The 24397-nt window shown below is 40.7% G+C and overlaps 1 protein-coding gene and 1 pseudogene across 2 annotated transcripts in view; one reads left to right on the plus strand and one right to left on the minus strand.

Moving 5' to 3' along the window:
- Positions 1-4124: 4124 nt before the first annotated feature.
- Positions 4125-6359, minus strand: LOC309605445 (translocon-associated protein subunit alpha pseudogene; annotated as a pseudogene). Its single transcript has one exon. The product of its transcript is annotated as a translocon-associated protein subunit alpha pseudogene (transcript).
- A 127-nt stretch (positions 6360-6486) lies between these two features.
- Positions 6487-24397, plus strand: part of SMYD3 (SET and MYND domain containing 3) — a 714015-nt gene continuing 696104 nt past the window's right edge. Inside the window, exon 1 of the mRNA XM_082341269.1 lies at positions 6487-6748. Within this exon, the coding sequence (XP_082197395.1) occupies positions 6585-6748 (164 nt within the window). The 5' untranslated portion in view covers positions 6487-6584. The remainder of the gene's footprint in view (positions 6749-24397) is intronic.

Below are 24397 nucleotides of genomic sequence, written 5' to 3' on the forward strand. Positions count from 1 at the left end.
AATGTCCAACCAGGTGAACAGTCAGGGGTGTAGGGCTCTTCCTTTTTCATTCCATCGTTTTCTGGGATATTGCCTTTTTGTTTATGGTGGGTAATGGCTCACCACTAGCCCTGCATCCAAGTTCCAACCAGTGGGAAATGAGAAACATATATATGCACAGACTAGGAGAAAGTTAGACTGAAGGAATGGCACATTCCTCTAAGATCTGGGGCAGTTGACTTTCTGGGTCTTGGGAACAAGACATACATTAGAGAAAATGGGATCATGTCCGGGTAGCTGGAACCACATCCCAGAATAGGAAAGAGTAGGTCATTCCGTCTCTGAGTATGGAGCCCAGCCTAATGTTCCCCTGGAGAACTCTTTTCACATGCTCTAGTAATTGGGAATATTCTATGGTAGAATTAGCCCCTGGTTCTCTGGAACTCCTTAGGACGTGTTATTTTGTTCAGGAAACGGTTTCTGAGTTCCTTCGATGTATCATTCTTAATGCTAAGCAGTGTTATGAGATGATTATACTAGTAGTGCTGGTGAGTGCTCAGACATTATCCTATACTTACAGACGTAAAAGCTTTAACTCAGAATAATGATTCCTTACATTTGTAAGGTGAATTAAAGATTTTTCAGAATACTTTCATAGGATTTATTCTCATCACTTTGTAAGGTATTATCTTCATTATAAAGTTAATAAACAGGCTTGGAAAATTTGCTGAAGGTCACACAGCAGAACTAGGACTCAAATCCATGTCTTTGAAATCCTCACTCACTGCTCTTTCCACTACAGCACAGCCACTTCTAGATTATTTCAGGAAGTGCCAAAAGTTTGCCTCTCCAGGTTGTGAAAGTCAGGCTATTCTTACAGTGCAGGAATATCACCACATAGATCACTTACCAATTGCAAAGGTAAAATGTACCTTTACAATGAAGAGTTTTAGCAGCTGCCACTTTTACCAAGTGATCAAACTTAGTTTTATTAATAGTGGACAACCTGATATTATGCACACTCTGATATGATGTGATGCAATAAGAAGTGAACAATATATAATTTGTAGTGTGTTTTTACTAAAAAACACTTAACTTGAATCAAATCAGACCTTTAGTTTCTAACATCTAGATCTAGTCTGAAGTTTACAGGAAATACAGGGAATAGCGGAACAAGTGAAATGGCACTAGGAGGAAACAATAGGCAAATACAGAATGTTGAACATTTTAACAAGAATCCTAGCTTGGAATCTTTCTTTTTTTGAATCTTTGAATTTTATTTTATTTTATTTTTTTATGCACCAGGTTCTTATTAGTCATGCATTTTATACACATCAGTGTATACATGTCAATCTCAATCTCCCAATTCATCACACCACCACTCCCACCCACCACTGCTTCCCCCACCTTGGTGTCCATACGTTTGTTCTCTACTTCTGTATCTCAATTTCTGCCCTGCAAACCAGTTCATCTGTACCATTTTTCTAGGTTCCACATATATGCGTTAATATGCGATATTTGTTTTTCTCTTTCTGACTTACTTCACTCTGTATGACAGTCTCTAGATCCATCCACGTCTCTACAAATGACCCAATTTCGTTCCTTTTTATGGCTGAGTAATAGTCTATTGTATATATGTACCACATCTTCTTTATCCATTTGTCTGTCGATGGGCATTTAGGTTGCTTCCATGACCTGGCTATTGCAAATAGTGCTGCAATGAACATTGGGGTGCATGTGTCTTTTTGAATTGTGGTTTTCCTCTGGGTATATGCCCAGTAGTGGGATTGCTGGGTCATACGGTAATTCTATTTTTAATTTTTTAAGGAACTTCCATACTGTTCTCCATAGTGGCTGTTAGCTTGGAATCTTTTTTAAAGTTTAATTTTTATTTATTTATTTATTTATGGCTGTGTTGGGTCTTCGTTTCTGTGTGAGGGCCTTTTCTAGTTGTGGCAAGTGGGGGCCACTCTTCATCATGGTGCATGGACCTCTCATCATCGCGGCCTCTCCCGTTGCAGAGCACAGGCTCCAGACGTGCAGGCTCAGCAATTGTGGCTCACGGGCCCAGTTGCTCTGCGGCATGTGGGATCTTCCCAGACCAGGGCTTGAACTCGTGTCCCCTGCATTGGCAAGCAGATTCTCAACCACTGCACCACCAGGGAAGCCCCAGCTTGAATCTTGAAAGAGTCAATGTCATGAAAAAGAAAATGCAATTCCGGTTTTTTAAGAAAAAGTTACCAAAGCCATTCTTAAAGTGAATATGTTTTTTTCTTGTTATTATAGAGTAATTTTCTTAGATGGATAGTATTGTAGTTTTTTTGTTTTTACATGTATAGAAAGTTTATAGCTCAGCATTGCCAATATAGTTAATTTGACACCTTAGTCCTTAGTCCTACTTGCAAAGTGATTAACAGCTATACAGTAACTTGTTTTATTGTCATCAGCTTTGGCTCAGATGTTTAAATACTTAAGCAACTTGGAAAGATTTTTCATTTGTGTTCTGTTTTCTTGTTTTTTGTGTGGGCATGGGTGCAGGTGGGGATTATAATAAAGAGGGGTCAGTTCAATATAATGAAGACAGATCAGGAACTAAACAGCTACTAAAATTTCATTTACTGGGACTTCCCTGGTGGTCCAGTGGTTAAGAATCTGCCTTCCAATGCAGGGGACAGGGGTTTGATCCTTGGTCAGGGAACTAAGATCTCACATGCCACAGGGCAACCAAGCCCGTGCGTTGCAACTACTGAGCCTGTGTGCTCTGGAGCCCGAGTGCCACAACTAGAGGGCTGGCACATCACAACTAAGACCCAATGCAAACAAGTAAATAAATAAATATTTTTAAAATTTATTAAAAATTTTTTCGTTTACCACTTCCTTACAAAATATATGTGGGAGAATATGGCTTAAAGACAGAGGGGAAAAGCCTCTTATTTGTTCACACTACTTTACTGTACTACTTATCCAGTCTGACAATAATGCCAAATTTAATTTACTACCTAGGGCAAGGGTAACTAAGAGGAATTTTATGAAGTCCAATTAATTTTGGTTCTGAGATCTTAAGTGCTTAAAATTTTGGAGTTCTTCAGATTAACTTAAAAAAAATCAACAACCAAAATACCCCAAAGATTCGATAAAAAGCAATTGGTTAGCCATTAACAATTATCCAACTCTTTAACAGATTAGGATTAGTTGGAATTTGGCATAGTCTGTAGACCAAGGCAACTTTTCTAAAGCAAGATGCTTCTATTAAGGAGAGAAAAATGATCTCTTAAAAAACAAAACACTAGAGTAACGGAAATAAAAACAAAAATAAAGAAATGGGACTTAAAATCTTTTGCACAGCAAAGGAAACCATAAACAAGACAAAAATACAACCCTCAGAATGGGAGAAAACATTTGCAAATGAAAAAACAGGCAAAGGATTAATCTCCAAAATATACAAAGAGCTCATGGAGCTCAATATCAAAAAAACAAACAATCCAGTTAAAAAATAGGTAGAAGACCTAAATAGACATTTCACTAAGGAAGACACACAGATGGCCAAGAGGCACATGAAAAGATGCTCAATGCTCAACATCACTAATTATAAGAGAAATGTACCTTAGACACAGAGAATGGACCTGAGGACACGGGGTGGGAGGGGGAAGCTGGGGCGAAGTGAGAGTAGCATCGACATATATACACTACCGAATGTAAAATAGTTAGCTAGTGGGAAGCAGCAGCATAACACAAGGAGATCAGCTCGGTGCTTTGTGACCACCTAGAGGGGTGGGATAGGGAGTCTGGGAGGGAGGCTCAAGAGGGAGGGGATATGGGGACATATGTATGCATATGGTGTACAGCAGAAACTAACACAGTATTGTGAAGCAATTATACTCCAATAAAGATCTATTTTTAAAAAAAAAGAGTGGTCTAAAATCATTCTAGAGCTATCTCTTGGGTCAGAAATAGGACAATGGACAACTCACTTTCCACAAACGTACCATTTTCCCTTGCTTCCCTCCATCCCTCCCTACATCTTCCCTCCCTCCCTTTGTTTTATTTGAAATATTTATTTATTTATTTATTTTTGGCTGTGTTGGGTCCTCATTGCAGTGAGCGAGCTTCTCATTGCAGTGGCTTCTCTTGTTACAGAGCATGGGCTCTAGGTGTGTGGGCTCAGTAGTTGTGGCTCACGGGCTCCAGAGTGCAGGCTCAGTAGTTGTGGCACATGGGCTTAGTTGCTCCGCGGCATGTGGGATCTTCCCAGACCAGGGCTCGAACCTGTGTTCCCTGCGTTGGCAGGCGGATTCTTAACCACTGCACCACCAGGGAAGCCCATTTCTTTTTAAAAGAGAGAAGTTGGTTTTATATATCAAACCCAGAATTTTCATGTTTCCCAATTTTGGTGCTAGAGATCCCCAAATTCCTTGAACTCATTTGGGAAGGTTTCTGAAGGTGCGCATTATAGTAAACAGCAGCAAAATACCAAACCACTTTTATTGCTAAAAAGCAGCTACTCCTGCTTGTGCTTTTAGAATACTAGTTGTAAAACAGCAACAACATGCAAAGGTGTGCCATCAATTGGGATTTGAGCTATTCTAAGAAAAAAACATTGTTTTCTTTAAAAACAGTTCAAGGCAGGACGTCTATAATCATATTGGGCAAATATTGAGTTTTGGGGGAAAATGTCAGAAAACATCCAAAAGGAAGAGACAATAGCATTATATTTAGTATTCTAAAGGCATGCTTCAGGTAGTTAACTATGATTCTGGTAAGACCAACTGCTCACACGCACACACATAGATTTTAATGGTTTAAAAAACTTCAAATTTGTTACTTTATTTATTTATTTATTTTTTGGATGCACCATGTGACATACAGGGTCTTAGTTCCCCGAGGAGTGATGGAACCTGTGTCCCCTGCAGTGGAAGTGCAGAGTCTTAACCACTGGATCCCCAGGGAAGTCCCCAGATTTGTTACTTTAGAAAAATAAATGCAGTGGATTTTCACCAATATTATTGACTCTGATTGCTCAGTCCACACATAAGTAGTAGTTGCTTTCTATGGTGATAGGGCTTCTCTGCACTAATTCCCATCATGTTGAAAAACACTAGTGCAGGTTAAGTAAAGACCGAACTGTTGCACAAAGGAGGATTTACTCATTAGATCCCACTGATGTGCCTGTTTCCTGGGCAACATTCTTGGTGAAGCTTTATTGATTTGATTCAAAGTTTCCTGAGGAATCCAGCTCATGTCAACATCATTCTGACTTGACCTACCCATCTCTACTTCTGTATGGGTCTCTTGTGCTTTCTAGATTCTAGGAGCTGATAAAGGCCAACAACAACAAAGAGCCCAAGACCAGTAAGGAACATATACACAAAGATTGTTTCTCCATCTAACCCATCTTCTGTCTCAATAATTGTAACTGTTTGATAGAAGACAAGCATCTTGGAAAATGTTGCCTTTCAAATCTTTGTAGTTCAGATTGATGACCAGACCAAAGGGCCTTCCACCCATGGGCTCTGCAGGAATGAAGGAGTACTCAAAAACTGCCTGTCTCTGGGGCGGCATTACAGTGTTCAGAGGAAGAGCTGTGAAATTCTGGATGTAACACTGGTACTCCTGAAGATAACGGAATGAGGTGTCTAGAGATTCAACAATAAAATCTGGTCTGTAAAGCCTACCAGGAACTTCACAATGTTATCTGCTGGAAACCCTCCTTTCACAAACAGGATGGTTGTATCTGCACTCGGTGAAGCTTCAGGTTCACCAGATACATCATCTTCCTCTTTATCTTCGGCCAAATAGGTGGGTTCATCATCTTCCACCACTGCTTCATCGTCTTCATCTTCATTTATAGAATCTTCCACTGTTTCTTCATCTTCTGTAAGATGTCGAGCCGCTGCCAGTGAGCCACCAGGATCTCCTCGGAGTAAGAGGCTGGCGGGGAACTGCAGCAGGAGAAGCAGCAGCAGGCGGGGGAGGGACCTCATGGCGCCGCCGCTCCGGCGTCCAGTCCCTGTCCGTTGTAGTTGCATAGCATATTGTTCTTATTCTGTGGCAATGCATGCTACAGTATTTATGACATGTCATGATGTAAAGTATTAGTTATGAAACGTTATGACATCTGCAACTTTCAAATGGTTCAACACAGCAACTTACTTTCAAGTGGTTCAACAACTTTTATAAACACACACACGTACATACACACATGCGTACAAACATACTGGGAGAAAATGAGCAGAAACCGCAAAATGGTAAGAACTGTTTGATCTAGGTGGAGGGTATACAGGTGTTCACTGCACTGTGCTCTCAACTTCTCGTCTGCATTAAAATTATCGTAATAAAATGAAGGAGGGGAGAAACACCGCCTCTCCTCGCGGAGCCGCCTCGGGTCCGAAAGGCCGGGGGGAGCAGGTGGGAAGGCCATCAACGCCCTCACCCCGGCCAGCGGGACCAACCTCGAGACTCCATCTGGGCATGCTCAGAGGCTCCGCCGCGCCCGCCCCGCCCCTCGGGGTACGTGAGCGCAAGGCGCAGGCGCCCGGCTCCCGGCAGCCAGCGAGACGCCAGCTGCGAAACGCGGTGGACGCCTGAGCTGCGGGAGCTCTGCGAGAATGGAGCCGTCGAAGGTGGAAAAGTTCAGCACCGCCGACAGGGGAAACGGGCTGCGCGCGTTGGCGCCGCTGCGCCCCGGAGAGCTGCTTTTCCGCTCGGATCCTTTGGCGTACACGGTGTGCAAGGGGAGTCGTGGTGTCGTCTGCGACCGCTGCCTCCTCGGGTACGTACCTCCCTCGCCCACCTGAGTCCAGAGCAGTGCGGGGTCCGGGGTGCTGAGGGCGTGGCGCCGGGGGGTGCAGCCCTCCCCGGGACTCCCCCTGGCCGTGGCTGCACAAGGTCTCGGCGGTGCTGCCAAGATGCCCAGCCCCGCACTTCCCCAGATGCGCGGCTCCCGGGGGCGCCTCGCAGCTGACAGACTCCGCTTGGCCGTCCCCTGGGCTGCCGCAGCGGGGGTTGGAGGGACCCCAGGCGCAGCCCCTGCAGCTCTGCAGGGCAGAGCTGTACCCGCTACCACCCCACCCCGCCGTCGTAGTAACTGGAGAGAGCCGGTGGGCAGACTTAAGGGGAAACGTTGGGCTGTGGGTAGTTTTGCTGAGGAACAAAAAAGTCTGTGTCTCGGGCGATAAGCTTCATTGGTGCCGTTGTGGAAATCACAGTTGGCGGAGGTGGGGGTGAGTGGGAGCACGGATGGTGTAAGTCAGGCTGACAGCCGAGGCCTCGCCAAGAAAGTGCGGGGCTCGCAGGACGCGGAAGAATCTTGGTGTTCACGGAGCACTTCCTGTGGTCCAGGTTCTGTTTGGCCTGGGGATACAAAGATGAACGGGACGTCCTTAAGAATCCTTAAGGAGCAGATAAGTGAGCGAGATAATTAATTACAGTGTATCAGAAGGGCTGAAATAGAGATGCAGTACTGTGCTTGTAGGAGCATAAGTTACTGAGGTTCCATGGTGTGCTTTGCATTTAATGCCTGTGCAGGCAGGTCTAACTCGTAACCACCTATCTAGATGCAAGAATTCATGTGAAAGTGTTTTATAAGCCTGTAAGCACTGGGTCAATGTAAAGTGCTATGGAAGAGCAATTTATGGAAATGTGTAATATGTATGCACAGTCATAGGAATTGTATTCAAGCAACAATTGTTCTTGAGCTCCTATTATATGTCAAGGAGAAGAGCTCTGTTTGAGATGGCCGGGATGATTTTTTTTCCATGACTGCTCTTCCAGACCTATTAGTCTGGGATTGGGGTGGATGGAGGTGAGGGGGTAAGTGCAAAGCTCAAATCAGTAGCTTGACCATTAGTAGTACTATGTCCTTATTTGGTTCATAAGAGAGGAATTTATTTAATTTCGTATTTTAAAGTTACTTAATTGTATTTGTTGCTTCCTGAAGTAATGATAACAGCAACAACAACAAAAATTCATTGAGGAGAGAACACCTTGAAGCTTTTGTAAACTGTATGGTTGAAAACAATTCATTCCTTTCAAGGAATGAAATGCTGAAGGCTTCAACATTGAAAGTTATAGACCTTTGATTCTCATTCAAGCAAATTAGAGAGAAAGCTGGGATGTTCATCCTGTTAAATCCTTTGGAGGTGTTTCTAGAGTTTGAATGTAGTCCAAAACAGAGAACTTGCATTTTCTTAAGTCTCATAACATTAATTGATGAAGATGTGGATCATCTTGCAGATAAAACCAGACTGCCAAGTTATTTAGTAGTTGGAATAGAAAAGTTTTGGAATGAATACACGATGACAAATTATTAATTGAATTATCAGAGCTGAACTTGAGTTCACATGGAACATGGAATTGTCCATTTTCCAAATAGACTGCACAAACCCAGCCCTTTGTATGTGGCATACTTCTTGATTTACCATACAGTTCCATTACTGCTATCACTTATTTTTCTTATTAACAAGAACTGTAACGATTTAAACAAAAAAATGAATTTCATGAAAGAGTTTTGGGGAGTTCTCAGCATCCTTTTAAAGTCTAGAGGAAACCCAGCTCTGAAAATGGGCAGGAACCAAGGGAGTTCCACAGTCAGAATTGCACTTCAGAAGTAGATGGGGTTGGGACCTGGAGAGTACGTTCCTTCTGATGCTGCCTGGTAATACTGGCTTCTGCAGCATGTATCGCCAGCACTATGACACTGGACCCTACTGCTGCTGCTATTCTTGCCACCACTGCCGCCGCCACTGCTGCTTGGGAAACTGGTTATTGCTGGAAAGTTGCCAGCTCAACCATGCTTCTTTGTGATATTAGCTTTTTCTTTCTTTTTTTTTTTTTTATTTAATTTTTTGGCTGTGCCGCAAGGCTTGCTGGATCTCAGTTCCCCGACCAGGGACTGAACCTAGGCCGTGGCAGTAAAAGCCTGGAATCCTAACCACTAGGCAACCAGGGAACTCCGGATATTAGCTTCTGATTCAAAGTTCTCAGTGGGTGTCTTGGATTGGTTGAGCTTGGGTCACTGCCTGCATCCTAGCTACCAGGGAAGTTGAGAAGGTGAGTATTTGGCCTTCTCGGCTTTTAAGAAAGGAGGCAGGTTCTACTTCCCACCATATTCATATTATAATGGGGAAATCAGCAAACATAAACATAGGAAAGGTAATATCAGTAAATGCCAAGGATCCAAACAAAACAAACTAAAACAAACAAATGGATATTTTTATATTGGACTAATACTTGTTTATTTGTACTTTACACACACAAAAATATTTGCACTTAGTTTTGGATTGCTAGGACATAGTTCACAAGTGCTGAACTAGTGCTTCTAGTAGTAGGAGCTCTGTTGAACACTTCTGCTTCAGTGGTTGTTGTGTTTCTGAAGTGCTTAGTTGGGAATCACTGCAGCCTGAGGATAGTGTTAGAGAAATCAAACTTTGGTACGTTGTCTTATGCAGTGTTCTACCAATATTGAATGCTCATCATTGGGGGGATACAATTCTGTGTTCCTTATCACGTTGTAAGTAAAATTTGTTTCTTATCATTAGGTGTGAAGTCCTTAAGAGTAGATGTCTTTCAATTTTTGTAAACCCCAGTGCCTGGCATGTAGTAAGCTTTTAATTTGTAGTATGAACATCTCGCAGAATTCTTCTCTAGTTGTTTTTGTCCTTTTGCTGCCTACCATTTGAATTAAGAAATGGAATGAAAATATTAGTTTGTAACGAATAACAACAGTTCCATGGGAAGTGGGGGGGACCAAAATAAAAGAACAGGTATTTATTGTAATTACTTCATTAGTCTCCAGATGATTTATTGTTATAAGATTCTACCTGATTTCCTTTGGCCTTGGGCTGTTTTGATTAGTGCTTTAGTTCTTGCATATTTATTTTTATTAATAGAGAAACTTAAACCTGCTTCATGACTTCTCTTGCTTTTTTCCTTTCATGAAGGATTGGCTTCTGGTTTTTTGTGTTGTGAGTAGGAAGGAATGAGGTATATACATTGGAGAAAGATTAAATGACAATGAAATTGTGACCTGAAATAATTTATATTATCCTTTTTCTGCTGTTGCATACATTTTTAATTTGATGGAGCTGGAGAAGATTGACAAGGGTTATTTGTGTCTTCTGTTTGTTTTGGTATATATAGCACATAAAATTCCATTGTAATTATTTTGTTTGTAGGTCTCCCCACTTCAGTGACCTAAGTCTAATCTTTATGTCTCTGGGACCCAGTACACAAGAGATGCTAACTGTTGGAGTTGTGAAGGGATAATATTTTGGGGAAGTTAAAATCATTCTGTTTGTTTTTGGTTTTCTAAAGTTCCAAGTTGCCTGCAGTTTCCATATCAAGAGCTTCCATGGCAAACTCTGATGATAGTTTCTTCTGTAGGGTAAAGAGGGTATTTCCTCCATCACTAAAGCCGAGTATGAGGCTTAGTGCCTCCCAGGAGGAAGGAGAATGAATTGGAAGTGGAAAGTCCATCTTTTTCAGCCCTGGTGGCTTATGGGAAGCAGGGGATAGAGGTTGGGAAAACAGATTGTGAGAAATATATGTTCTGACCTTCCTTGTCTGGCCAAAGTTCTGGGGTTGGGGTGAGGGTATTAAATGGGTTGATGGGGCAATCAAAAGTAGAAGGCCTTAAAAAAAAAAAAAAGTAGAAGACCTTTGGCTCTGCTCCTTATTTGTAATCTTGAGAGCTGTGTAGGCTGGTGCTGTGCCAACATTGGGGGCTAGGGCATAGCAGTGGTAAGAGAAAGTGCCTGGCTGTATGAGTCTGTGGTAGCAGGGGATTCTGAAGTGCTCTCATATCACTTCAGGGATGTGGACGAGCTTAGAGGCGTGGTGGAACAGCAGACATCATGACAAAGGACTGTGTGACTCTAGGTCAGGATCATGGATACCAGAGATGGGAGGCAGCGTGACATCCCAAAAGGTGAGATGGCACCAGTCCAGCCATAGGACCTGATCACTGCCTTGCAGCAGAGACCAGTGAGGATCGATAGAGACGTCAAGATCTGAGGTCTTGCCACCATAAGGATGTCCCATAAGCCCCACTTGGAGAAATATTTACCTGAAAGCGACTGTTTAAACCAGCTCTGGTAAGGAGTTAAACTGAAATGTCTGAATATTAACTGGAAGAGACTGAGATGTTATTTGGCAAATATTACATTTTTGGCTATTTACTAGGGTGAGTGTTCTTGAGGAAGCTTGGATTAATTATAGAAAAAACAGCCCCATGTTCATGAGACAGATTAGATCAATTATAGAAAATAAAGCAACTACATTTGAGCTACAGGGTGGGTAAATATGATCAGGCAGTAAAGGGCAAAAAAAGAACACTGGTGAGATGATGTAATCCGTCTTGGCCAAGGACTGAACCTGGGGTGGAAGCAGGAGGGAATACCTTCTTATACTGGGGTAAGAAGAAGAGGTGCCTGAGAAGGTAACAGCAGTGCCTGAAAGGCTTGAGGACAACTAGGGAGGTGGTTGCTGAGTGACAGAGTCTTAGAGAGGAGAAGGTCTGAAATATTCTACTAGGAGAGAAAAGTGAATTGCTTAGGAAAATATAGTGGGGTTGCTGGGAAGTGCCAAGGGTCCACTTAAAACTTTTGTTCATTTATTTACAGTGAGAGCAGTTAGCAGACTAGTGCTTTTTTCTCCCAGTGGTCGGCAGTTTGACTATGAGAATTGGGCTCACCCAGGACTGCCTGGTTACCATGATGGGTGGAGAGAGGGGGCAGGAAGCTGAAGTCGTGGGCAAGGAACAGTGTAATCATGGACCATATTTCTAAGCTAGGGACCGAGGTCATGAGGAAGGTGATGGACAGTGAAATGTGGTGGAAGCAATGGATTAGAGGACCTGATGTGCTCAAAGAAATGGTGGAGTGGTCAGAGGATGGGATGACTTGACACATATATGCTTTAGAGGTAGTGTGTGATTTGGTACAACAGGGTTTAGGGTATGCAGAAAGTGGCTGAGGTAGGGAATAAGAAAAATGTTGGAATGATCAGGAAACTGAGAGGCTGAGGTGTTAGATGAATCTTCTAAATAAGTGAAATTACCAAGAATGCTAGGCATTGGAATGAATAGTTTCAACAAAGGCAGAATTCCCATTTTGGCTTCCTGACCCGGGGTTTAAGGGCTGACCAGAAAGAGCCAAGTGGAGACAGGGAGGCGCTCACTTCTGTTCAAATAGTGTATAAAAGACATTCTCTGGGTTTACAGCTGATTTTGTGAAGTATCCCAGCACCACGTGCAAGTGAGCAGCTGTGGTGTTGCAGACTCTTCCTGGGGGGATGGGCTTGGAAGGTGGAAAGACTAGCAGAATCTTCTCAAGGGAAGAACCTTTGAGAGATGCATTGAAATCAGGATTTGCACATTCCTGGACAATGGCTGATGGGCTTACTGGAGGGTCAAAGACTTAGAGTAAAATAAAGTAGAAGGATTGATAATGAGGTGGGTTGGGAAAGGACTCTTTGGATATGACTTCCATTTTTCTTTTTAAGTGGGAGTTATAATTCCTGTTTCTTTTGCTTCTTCCTTTTCTTCTGCACGGAAGTTTGGTGAAGGGCTGTATGGCAGAGCCCTGAGCCTGAAAACATTTGGTCCATGTGAATGCCACAGCAGAGGACGTTCTTAATCAGGCAGGATGACCTGCTTTGTGGATAGCAGTAAGTTCTCCTTCTTCAGACAGCCTGGTGCTTCTTCGAGGGCTCAAGAACAGAGCAACCATGGGGACAGGGATGGAGGCTGGTGCCTAGAACTTAACAGTGCACACTTTCTCTCACCATGGCTATTGTGGCTTCTACTGGTACAGAGTGCCCAGTTTGTTAGGGATCCTGAGTTCCCCAAATGGCAGCACATGTTTGGGATCCTGGCCAGCTGGTGTCAGGTTTTTATTTTAGACCCTTTTGTCATGGAGGGATCATTGATTTGTTCTCATTGGAACACTCATTTTTTCCTGCACTTGGATTTGCCTTTTCTACTTGTACTGCCATCTCTGAGACCCACTGAAATCTTCTGTGAAGCCGTGGTATGCCTTACAAGGTTGGCTCTGACCTTCACAGAAAGAATTGAAGCAGCGGGCTAATACCTATGGTTTGACTGCTCTTGACTTACGCTGTCATTTGAGGCAACTGATTTCATACACCAGTGGTTCTCAAATTGCAGTCTCAGGACCACTTTACCCTCTTAAAAATTGTAGAAAAAGATTTCATAGGAGGGTTTAAAAAAAAAAAGTTATTTAGGGCCCTGCAGGGGTTTAAACAAAACGTAACCATGCAAGCAGTGTGGTTATATTTATTGATTTTACTGCTTAAAATATAAAAACTGATAAGTTTTGAAATTATATACAGTCGGCCCTCCATGGATCAAAAATATACAGGGGACAAAAGAAGTCCAGGAAGTTCCAAAAAGCAAAACTTGAATTTGCAGTGCAAAGGCAACTATTTACATAGCATTTACCTTTTGTTTACAACTATTTACATACATTTACATTGTATTAGGTATTATAAATAATCTAGAGATGATTTAAAGTATATAAAAGGATGTGTGTAGGTTATATGTAAATAGTGTGCCGTTTTACGTAAAGGACTTGAGCGTCTGAGGATTTTAGTATTGTGAGGGTCCTGGAACCAATCCACTGCAGATACCAAGGGACGACTGGATTTAAACACAATGAATCATTGCATTTTGACCAGGATTTTAATGACACAGACTGTATTTGCAAAACAAAAGAAAATTTGCTGAGAAAATTCACTTGCTTTCATTTTTGTATGTCTCTTTAATGTCTGGCTTAATAGAACACCCTCAGATTCTCAGAACTGCTCCTGCATTTAGTGTATTGTAAAATCACAAGTCATTTAGCCTCTAGAAAACTCCACTGTACATTGTGAGAGAAAGAGAATAAAAAAGACAAAAAATATCTTAGTATTATCATGAAAATAGTTTTGACCTCGTGGGCCTCCTGAAAGGGCTTTGGGGTCCCGGGACCATACTTTGAGAACTACTGTTATAAAACACTGTACATGTCTTTTGTGACATTTGGAGAGGCTCAGATTTGTTCTCTAGTGTATGTTGTGAACCATGAACAATATTTGTTCTGGTTTTCTTGTAACCTGCCAGGATATATTGGGATCAGGAACCAAAGTATGGAGTTAGTGCCTCTCTGTTAGGATGCCTTGCTCAACGTTTGCTTCCCATCTTCTAACTCTGGCCGGTTCTGGTCGTTTAAGAGTCAAGGGACTTGCGATGGTGATTAACCTTGATTATTAAGGGAAAGTAAGAGAGCCATTTTCCATTTACTTGTTACCACAGTATATGATGACTGAAAATTATTATTCAATAGCTAATATTGATTATCACTTACTAAGCAACGACAGGCATGATTTTAAGCGCTTCACCTTAAATAGTATTTCACTTAATTCTCATAATGACTCTAAAAAAGTGTCTATTATGTTCCTTGTTAGCACAGATATGAACTAGAGAGCATTCCGACATTTGTAGGCATGTAAATTGGTATGCCCCTTTGGAGGGCAATTTGGTAGCACCTAGCAAAATTGAGCACTATGTTTTCTTGACCCTATTTTTGGGATTCTGACAAATGAAAATAACAATGGTTGCACAAGGATAGTATAGCATTTTGGTAATTAAGAAAAAAGGAGAGAGTTTTTTTTTTTTTATAGTAATCTTTTATTTATTTATTTATTTATTTATTTATTTATATTTATTTTTGGCTGTGTTGGGTCTTTGTTTCTGTGCGAGGGCTTTCTCTAGTTGCGGCAAGCGGGGGCCACTCTTCATTGTGGTGCGCGGGCTTCTCACTGTCGCGGCCTCTCTTGTTGCGGAGCACAGGCTCCAGACGCGCAGGCTCAGTAGTTGTGGCTCACGGGCCTAGTTGCTCCGCGGCATGTGGGATCTTCCCAGACCAGGGCTCGAACCCGTGTCCCCTGCATTAGCAGGCAGATTCTCAACCACTGCGCCACCAGGGAAGCCCAGGAGAGAGAATTTTATTAATTAATTAATTTATTTTTAAAATTAATTAATTAATTAATTTATTTTTGGCTGTGTTGGGTCTTCGTTTCTGTGCGAGGGCTTTCTCTAGTTGCGGCAAGCGGGGGCCACTCTTCATTGCGGTGCGTGGGCCTCTCACTATCACGGCCTCTCTTGTTGCGGAGCACAGGCTCCAGACGCGCAGGCTCAGTAGCTGTGGCTCACGGGCGCAGTTGCTCCGCAGCACGTAGGATCCTCCCAGACCAGGGCCCGAACCCGTGTCCCCCGCAACGGCAGGCAGACTCTCAACCACTGCGCCGCCAGGGAAGCCCAAGAGAATTTTAATGTGCAGTAATAGGGACTGGTTAAGTTACGGTGCAGCCGTATTGTAGAATCCATGTAGCTGTTAAGATTGAAGTGCATCTCTTTCTACAATGGATGTGGATGGATGTCAGTAACACATTATTGGGTTAATAAAGTTGTAGAACAATGTATGTATTTTAAATAAAATTTTTGTGTGTATGTACTTGTGTGTGTAGAAGAGGTCTGGAAGAACACCCCAGAATTCTAATATGGTTACTTTTGGAGGATGGGACTTGGAGGGGGGAAGATATCCTTTTGTACTTTATATATTTTGTATTTTTCAAAGTTTGTATCACTTTTTGTAATTAAAGATTTGAATAAACTTTGAGAAGGTCTTTGTTTCATTTGGAATTGTATAAAAGGGTGGTGCTGCTTGGGATGAAGATGACTTTGAAATTTTTGCCAGTTTATGTCTGCTTTTTTTTTTCTTTGAGTTGCCAGCTGATTAGACCAAGAGTGAACCTCTTGATAAAACATGAGCCAGGTGAGCCAGTTTACTGGCTGGCCATTGGCATTAGAATTTGAACTGAGAGAAGTAGAACTTCTGTTAATGGTCCTCATCATAATTCTCCTTGCTCTGACTTTGCTCAGGCCTGGTTATTCAGCTTTTCCATGGTGTTTCTGAGATACCACAGTATCCATTAGTAAACTTTATTCATTTTCCTCGGTGGATACATAAGGTGACTACATTTCCGAGCCTCCTTGCAGTTAGACTGGGGCCTTGTGACTCAGTTTTGGCCAATGGAGTTTGGGCTAGAGGTTGCACAAGCCATTTCCAGGTCTACCATAAAATATCCTGTGCCATGTTCTCTGCTCTCTCTTACCTTGTCTTGATGACTGTGGAGGCGGTGAGTTGAGATGGAGAAAACAAAGAAGTATGAGTCATGGCATGGAAGAGAGCTGCTCTGGGGAATCACTCTACATGCACCAGATTTAGTAGGAGCTAGAAATAAATCTATTAAGTCACTTAGAGGAGCCCTTATTTAACTTTAATGTGCATAAGAATCACCTGAAGATCTTGTTAAAGTGCAGATTCTGATTCAGTAAGGTCTGGGTTGCGTGTGAGATTCTGTGTTTCTAACAAACTCCTAGGTGATGCTAAAGCTGCTGGTCTGCTGATCACACACGCGTAGCAGAGATTTAAAAGGGTAAATGAAATGACTTATAGCCTACTGTAAGTACTCAGTAAACAGTTATCCAACGGATATTTGAGCATCTGAATAAGATGAAAAGGAATTAGAGACTATACATATATAATCAAATGTTTAAATGATTCCTAAGTGCGTATCTCTTTTATGTATCATGGACTGGAATTTAGTTTTAGTATTATGTGTGCAGAAAATATGAAATGAGAACCTGGAATTATTTTAAAGATCATTTTGAACATTTACTTATTTTTAAAATTTTATTTATTTATTTATTTATCTTTGGCTGCGTTGGGTCTTTGTTGCTGCACGCAGGCTTTCTCTAGTTGCAGCGAACTGGGGCTACTCTTCGTTGCAGTGTGTGGGCTTCTCATGGTGGTGGCTTCTCTTGTTGCAGAGTGTAGGCTCTAGGCACGAGCTTCAGTAGTTGCAGCAGACATTTTTTTCTTTTTAACAGAACATTCCTTATTTTAGGTATCACATCTGGAGGTTAACAAGGTCCTTTCATTGATAGTGTTAAACTGATCACTCAGTCAAGCTGTTGTCCTATTTTTGCCGCTGTGTACTATTTTTCCCCCCAACCAGTTTGTGGGGAGACATTGTAAGATCATGGAAGTATCCTGTTCATTAAAATTTCCTCTGAGATTTATGCATCCATGGACGATTATTGATTGAATCTTTGGTATAATAGTTGCAAAATGCTAATTTTTCAACTATAGCACTCCTCCACACTTACCAGTTGTCATTCAGTTCAGCATTCTACCATAAGAGCCTGTCCTCCTTCCTTATTAGTTATCTTGTTATTATCAATATAGACTCACGAATTTCCATTTTTTCAGTGGTTTAGAATTAATTAGGTACCTGATTGTTTTGGTACTCAAATTGTCCCAGATCTTTTTTTAGTATGAAACCTTTCAAGGTAGATCCTGTGTCCTTGTGATATGCCCCCAAGTTTTCTTTCTTCCTTCCTCCTTCCTCCCTCCCTCCCTTCCCTTCTTCCTTCCTTCTTTCTTTTCTTTCTTTCTCCCTCCCTCTCTCTTTCTACCTACGCTTCCTTTTCTTTCCTTCTCTTCTCTCTCTCTTTTTTTTTTCTCTAACACTTCCTTGCTTTCTGGCATAACAGATGTTCTAGACTCATCCGGTACGCATCCTGCCAAAACTCTGGAATCAGTATTTCTCTGAGGATTCCTGGTTTCTTTTAGTGAGGTATAATATTAGAGACCAAGATCTGAGTGCTAGATATGCTCACTGCCCCTGGGATGTTTTTGCACTTTGACTCTTTCAGAGGACAGAGGAAGTATGCAGGTTCATGCAAATATGCATACATATACACATACATACACATATTTTAGAGATCATGAGTTCACATCAGTACTTTCAATTCCGACTTGTCTCCTCAGGGTTCTTTCCTGCCTTTCCCCATTCCATAATTGTATATCCTTTCTGGCTCAGTGAGAACTCTGGCCCTTGAAAGCCTCAATGTATTTACTCATTTGTTCCACTCTATATATTATCTAAAATTGTTTCAGAATTGCTTTGCCCACGTCATTACCAAAAAGACCCTATTTGAAACAGTACAGAATTTGTTTACAATTTCCCTTTCCCCTCTGCTCTGCCAAAGACTGAGAATATACAGTTAAATACTGTGTTCGTTTTACATTCTTTCTTTTTTTCCCCTTCATTATATTTATTGGTATTTATTAGAAATACAATTGAGGGACTTCCTTGGTGGCGCAGTGGTTATGAATCCACCTGCCAGTGCAGGGGACACGGGTTTGATCCCTAGTCCGGGAAGATCCCACATGGCTGTGGGGCAACTAAGCCCGTGTGCCACAACTACTGAGCCTGCATGCCACAACTACTGAGCCCACGCGCTGCAGCTACTGAAGCCCACACACCTAGAGCCCGTGCTCTGCAACAAGAGGAGCCACTGCAATGAGAAGCCTGCGCTTGCTGCAACTAGAGAAAGCCCGCGCACACCAACGAAGACCCAACACTGCCAAAAAATAAATAAATTAAAAAAAAAAAACAATTGAGTTCATTTGTTTCACTTTGCTTTCAGTTTTAGTTTTTCCCCCTCATCCTTTTTGATTTAATTTTGTATTTTGAATATATGGAACATCCACATGCTTCTAAAACTCAAACTATGAAAAAGAGAAATGTTAGCCCCCCTCCCATATTCATACTGTTCCTCCCTGCCACCCTTTGTAGGTAAGCAAGTTCATTGTTTTCTGGTTTATCTTCTCTCTGTCTGTCTCTCTCTCTTTGGTAGAGAAGCAAATATATGTGTTTATCATTTTCCATTCTTACACAAAAGGTAGCATACTGTGTTTGCTCTTTTGCACTTGCTTTCTTCACTTAAAAAATCTACTCCATATCGTATTTACAGAGATCTTTCTTTTTTATAGCTCCAAAGTACTCCATTTTATGTGTGTACCATAGTTTCTAATTTCCTATGCTTGGACATTTAGGTAATTTCCAGTGTTTTGCAATTGTGAATAGTGCTGTAATCAATAACCTTGCACATAGGTGTTTTTATATTGTTGCCGGTATATACTCAGGTTAAATTCCTAGAAGTGGGATTGTTAGGTGAACGTGTAAATGCCTATGTGTGGGGCGGCACCATTTCACATCTCCACTAGCAACGTATCAGTATGAGAGTGCTGGTTTCCCTCAGCTTTGCAGACTCAGTGTACTGTCAAGCTTTTGAATTTTTACCAGTCTGATGGGTGAGCAGTGGTATCTCAGTATAGTTTTCAGTTTGCATTTAAATTGTATTATCAATAAAGTTAAACATCTTTTCATATGTTTAAAGGCCATGATTATAACAATATCTCTTTGTGAATTGTCTTTATATATCTTTTGCCTGTTTTTCTGTAAGACTTCTGTTCTTTCCTTCAAATTTAAAACTTTTTTTGTATATTAGAGATATTAGTCTTATATTTGAGAAATATTGCAAATATTTTCTTTCTGGTTGTCATTTGTGTTTTAACTTTTCTTGTGATAGAGTAATTCACATGTTTTCTTCTAGAATTTGTATACTTTAAATCTTTACATTTAGATCTCTGATTCATTTGCGTTTATTCTTATGTATGGTGTAAGGAATGGATCTAATTTTATCTTTTTCCAAATGGATACCCAGTTGTTCCATTTATTAGGAAGATTATTTTTGTCCCAATGATTGGCTCCAGTAATCATATTCTAGATCATATACTAATTAGGTCTAACTCTTGACTTTCTGCTCTTTTCCATTGGTTTATCTGTCTATTTATGCATAGGTACCACACTGTTTTAATTACAGATAATTTAATTTCTAGGAGTACTCTTATGTCATCTTCAAACACGTAGTTTCTTCTTTTTCAATTTTTATGCCTCTAAGTGTTCTTTCTAGGCTAATTACTTTGAGTAATGCTTCCAGAACAATGTTTAATAGTCGTGAAGATAGTTGACATTCTTGTGTTGTTCCTGGCCATTAGGGTTTCCTTATTAATCAAGGTGCTGGTTTTAGGACTCAGGTACATATATTTTATCATGTTAAGGAGGTATCCATTCATTTACATTTTCTCATGAGTTTATTTATTTATTAACATTTTTATTGGAGTATAATTGCTTTACAGTGTTGTGTTAGTTTCTGCTGTATAACAGAGTGAATCAGCTATATGCATACATATATCCCCATATCCCCTCCCTCTTCTGTCTCCCTCCCACCCTCCTTATCCCACCCCTCTAGGTGGTCGCAAAGCACTGAGCTCATCTCCCTGTGCCATGCAGCTGCTTCCCACTAGCTATCTGTTTTACATCTGGTAGTGTATATATGTCAATGCTACTCTCTTACTTCCTCCCAGCTTACCCTTCCCCCTCCCCATGTCCTCAAGTCCATTCTCTACGTCTGTGTCTTTATTCCTGTCCTGCCCCTAGGTTCATCAGAACCTTTTTTTTTTTTTTTAGATTCCATATATATGTGTTAGCATACGGTATTTGTTTTATTCTTTCTGACTTCACTCTGTATGACAGACTCTAGGTCCATCCACCTCACTACAAATAACTCAGTTTCATCTCTTTTTATAGCTGAGTAGTATTCCATTGTATATATGTGCCACATCTTCTTTATCCATTCATCTGTCGATGGACACTTAGGTTGCTTCCATGTCCTGGCTATTGTAAATAGCGCTGCAGTGAACATTGTGGTACATGACTCTTTTTGAATTATGGTTTTCTCTGGGTATATGCCCAGTGGTGGGATTGCTGGGTCATATGGTAGTTCTACTTTTAGTTTTTTAAGGAACCTCCATACTGTTCTCCATAGTGGCTGTATCAATTTACATTCCCACCAACAGTGCAAGAGGGTTCCCTTTTCTCCACACCCTCTCCAGCATTAATTGTTTGTAGATTTTTTGATGACAGCCATTCTGACTGGTGTGAGGTGATATACCTCACTGTAGTTTTGACTTGTATTTCTCTAATGATTAACGATGTTGAGCATCCTTTCATGTGTTTGATGGCAATCTGTATATCTTCTTTGGAGAAATGTCTATTTAGGTCTTCTACCCATTTTTGGATTGGGTTGTTTTTTTTGTTTGATATTGAGCTGCATGAGCTGCTTGTATATTTTGGAGATTAATCCTTTGTCAGTTGCTTTGTCTGCAAATAATTTCTCCCATTCTTAGGGTTGTTTTTTCATCTTTTTTATGGTTTCCTTTGCCATGCAAAAAGCTTTTAAGTTTTATTAGGTCCCATTTGTTTATTTTTCTTTTTATTTCCATTTCTCTAGGAGGTGGGTCAGAAAGGATCTTGCTGTGATTTATGTCATACAGTGTTCTGCCTGTGTTTTCCTCTAAGAGTTTTATAGTGTCTGGCCTTACATTTAGGTCTTTAATCCATTTTGAGTTTATTTTTGTGTATGGTGTTAGGAAGCATTCTAATCTCATTCTTTTACATGTAGCTGTTCAGTTTTCCCAGCACCACTTATTGAAGAGGCTGTCTTTTCTCCATTGTATACTCTTGCCTCCTTTATCAAAGATAAGGTGACCATAGGTGTGTGGGTTTATCTCTGGGCTTTCTATCCTGTTCCATTGAGATATATTTCTGTTTTTGTGCCAGTACCATACTGTCTTGATTACTGTAGCTTTGTAGTATAGTCTGAAGTCTGGGAGCCTGATTCCTCCAGCTCTGTTTTTCTTTCTCAAGATTGCTTTGGCTATTCAGGGTCTTTTGTGTTTCCATACAAATTGTGAAATTTTTTGTTCCAGTTCTGTGAAAAATGCCGTTGGTAGTTTTTTTTTTTTTTTTTTTTTTTAAACTGGGAGGTGAACAAGATCTAGGAGAATTTTTTATTTATTTATTTATTTTATTTTTGGCTGTGTTGGGTCTTCGTTTCGGTGCGAGGGCTTTCTTTAGTTGCGGCAAGCGGGGGCCACTCTTCATCGCGGTGCGCGGGCCTCTCACTATCGCGGCCTCACTTGTTGCGGGGCACAGGCTCCAGACGCTCAGGCTCAGCAGTTGTGGCTCACGGGCTTAGTTGCTCCGCGGCATGTGGGATCTTCCCAGACCAGGGCTCGAACCCGTGTCCCCTGCATTGGCAGGCAGACTCTCAACCACTGCGCCACCAGGGAAGCCCCCGTTGGTAGTTTGATAGGGATTGCATTGAATCTGTAGATTGCTTTGGGTAGTATAGTCATTTTCATAATGTTGATTCTTCCCACCCAACAACATGGTATATCTCTCCATCTGTTTGTATCATCTTTAAATTCTTTCATCAGTGTCTAACCGTTTTCTGCATATAGGTCTTTTGTCTCCTTAGGTAGGTTTATTCCTAGGTATTTTATTCTTTTTGTTTCAATGGTAAATGGGAGTGTTTCCTTACTTTCTCTTTCAGATTTTTCATCATTAGTGTATAGGAATGCAAGAGATTTCTATGCATTAGTTTTGTATCCTCCTACTCTACCAAATTCATTGATTAGCTCTAGTAGTTTTCTGGTAGCATCTTTAGGATTCTCTATGTATAGTATCATGTCATCTGCAAACAGTGACAGTTTTACTTCTTCTTTTCCAATTTGGATTCCTTTTATTTCTTTTTCTTCTCTGATTGCTGTGGCTGAAACTTCCAAAACTATGTTAAATATTAGTGGTGAGAGTGGGCAACTTTGTCTTGTTCCTGATCTTAGAGGAAATGCTTTCAGTTTTTCACCATTGAGAACAATGTTGGCTGTGGGTTTGTCATACGTGGCCTTTACTGTTGAGGTAGGTTCCCTCTGTGCTTACTTTTTGGAGAGTTTTTAATCATAAATGGTGTTGAATTTTGTCAGAAACTTTTTCTGCATCTATTGAGATTACCATACGGTTTTTATCCTTCAATTTGTTAATATGGTGTATCACATTGATTGATTTGCATACATTGAAGAATCCTTGCATTCCTGGGATAAACCCTACTTGATCATGGTATATGATCCTTTTAATTTGCTGTTGGATTCTGTTTGCTAGTATTTTGTTGAGGATTTTTGCGTCTATGTTCATCAGAGATATTGGCCTGTTGTTTTCTTTTTTGTGTGACATCTTTGTCTGGTTTTGGTATCAGGGTGATGGTGACCTCGTAGAATGAGTTTGGGAGTGTTCCTCCCTCTGCTATATTTTGGAAGAGTTTGAGAAGGATAGGTGTTAGCTCTTCTCTAGATGTTTGATCAAATTCGCCTGTGAAGCCATCTGGTCCTGGGCTTTTGTTTGTTGGAAGATTTTTAATCACAGTCTCAATTTCAGTGCTTGTGATCGGTCTGCTTATATTTTCTATTTCTTCCTGGTTCAGTTTCGGAAGGTTGTGCTTTTCTAAGAGTTTGTCCATTTCTTCCAGGTTGTCCATTTTATTGGCATATAGTTGCTTGTAGTAATCTCTCATGATCCTTTGTATTTATGCCATGTCAGTTGTTACTTCTCCTTTTTCATTTCTAATTCTGTTGATGTGAGTCTTCTCCCTTTTTTTCTTGATGAGTCTGGCTAATGGTTTATCAATTTTGTTTATCTTCTCAAAGAACCAGCTTTTAGTTTTATTGATCTTTGCTATTGTTTCCTTCATTTCTTCTTCATTTATTTCTGATCTGATCTTGTTGATTTCTTTCCTTCTGCTAATTTTGGGGTTTTTTTGTTCTTCTTTCTCTAATTGCTTTAAGTGTAAGGTTAGGTTGGTTATTTGAGATTTTTCTTGTTTCTTGTTTCTTGTATGGGTATAAACTTCCCTCTTAGAACTGCTTTTGCTGCATGCCATAGGTTTTGGGTCGTCATGTTTTCATTGTCATTTGTTTCTAGGTAGTTTTTGATTTCCTCTTTGATTTCTTCAGTGATCTCTTGGTTATTTAGTAGCGTATTGTTTAGCCTCCATGTGTTTGTATTTTTTACAGATTTTTTCCTGTAATTGATATCTAATCTCGTAGCATTGTGGTTGGAAAAGATACTTGATATGATTTCAATTTTCTTAAATTTACCCTGGCTTGATTTGTGACCCAAGATACGGTCTGTCCTTTAGAATGTTCCCTGAGCACTTGAGAAGAAAGTGTATTCTGTTGTTTGTGGGCGGAATGTCCTATAAGTATCAATTAAGTCCGTGTTGTTTAATGTGTCTTTTAAAGCTTGTGTTTCCTTATTTATTTTCATTTTGGATGATCTGTCCATTGGTGAATGTGGGGTGTTAAAGTCCCTTACTATTATTGTGTTACTGTCGATTTCCCCTTTTATGGCTGTTAGCATTCGCCTTATGTATTGAGGTGCTCCTATGTTGGGTGCATAAATTTTTACAATTGTTATATCTTCTTGGATTGATCTCTTGATCATTATGTAGTGTCCTTCTTTGTCTCTTGTAATAGTCTTTTTTTTAAAGTCTATTTTGTCTGATATGAGAATTGCCACTCCAGCTTTCTTTTGATTTCCATTTGCATGGAAT

Source organism: Balaenoptera borealis, assembly GCF_965194805.1.
Source record: "Balaenoptera borealis genome assembly, chromosome: 1".
Classification (NCBI taxonomy): Eukaryota; Metazoa; Chordata; class Mammalia; order Artiodactyla; family Balaenopteridae; genus Balaenoptera; species Balaenoptera borealis.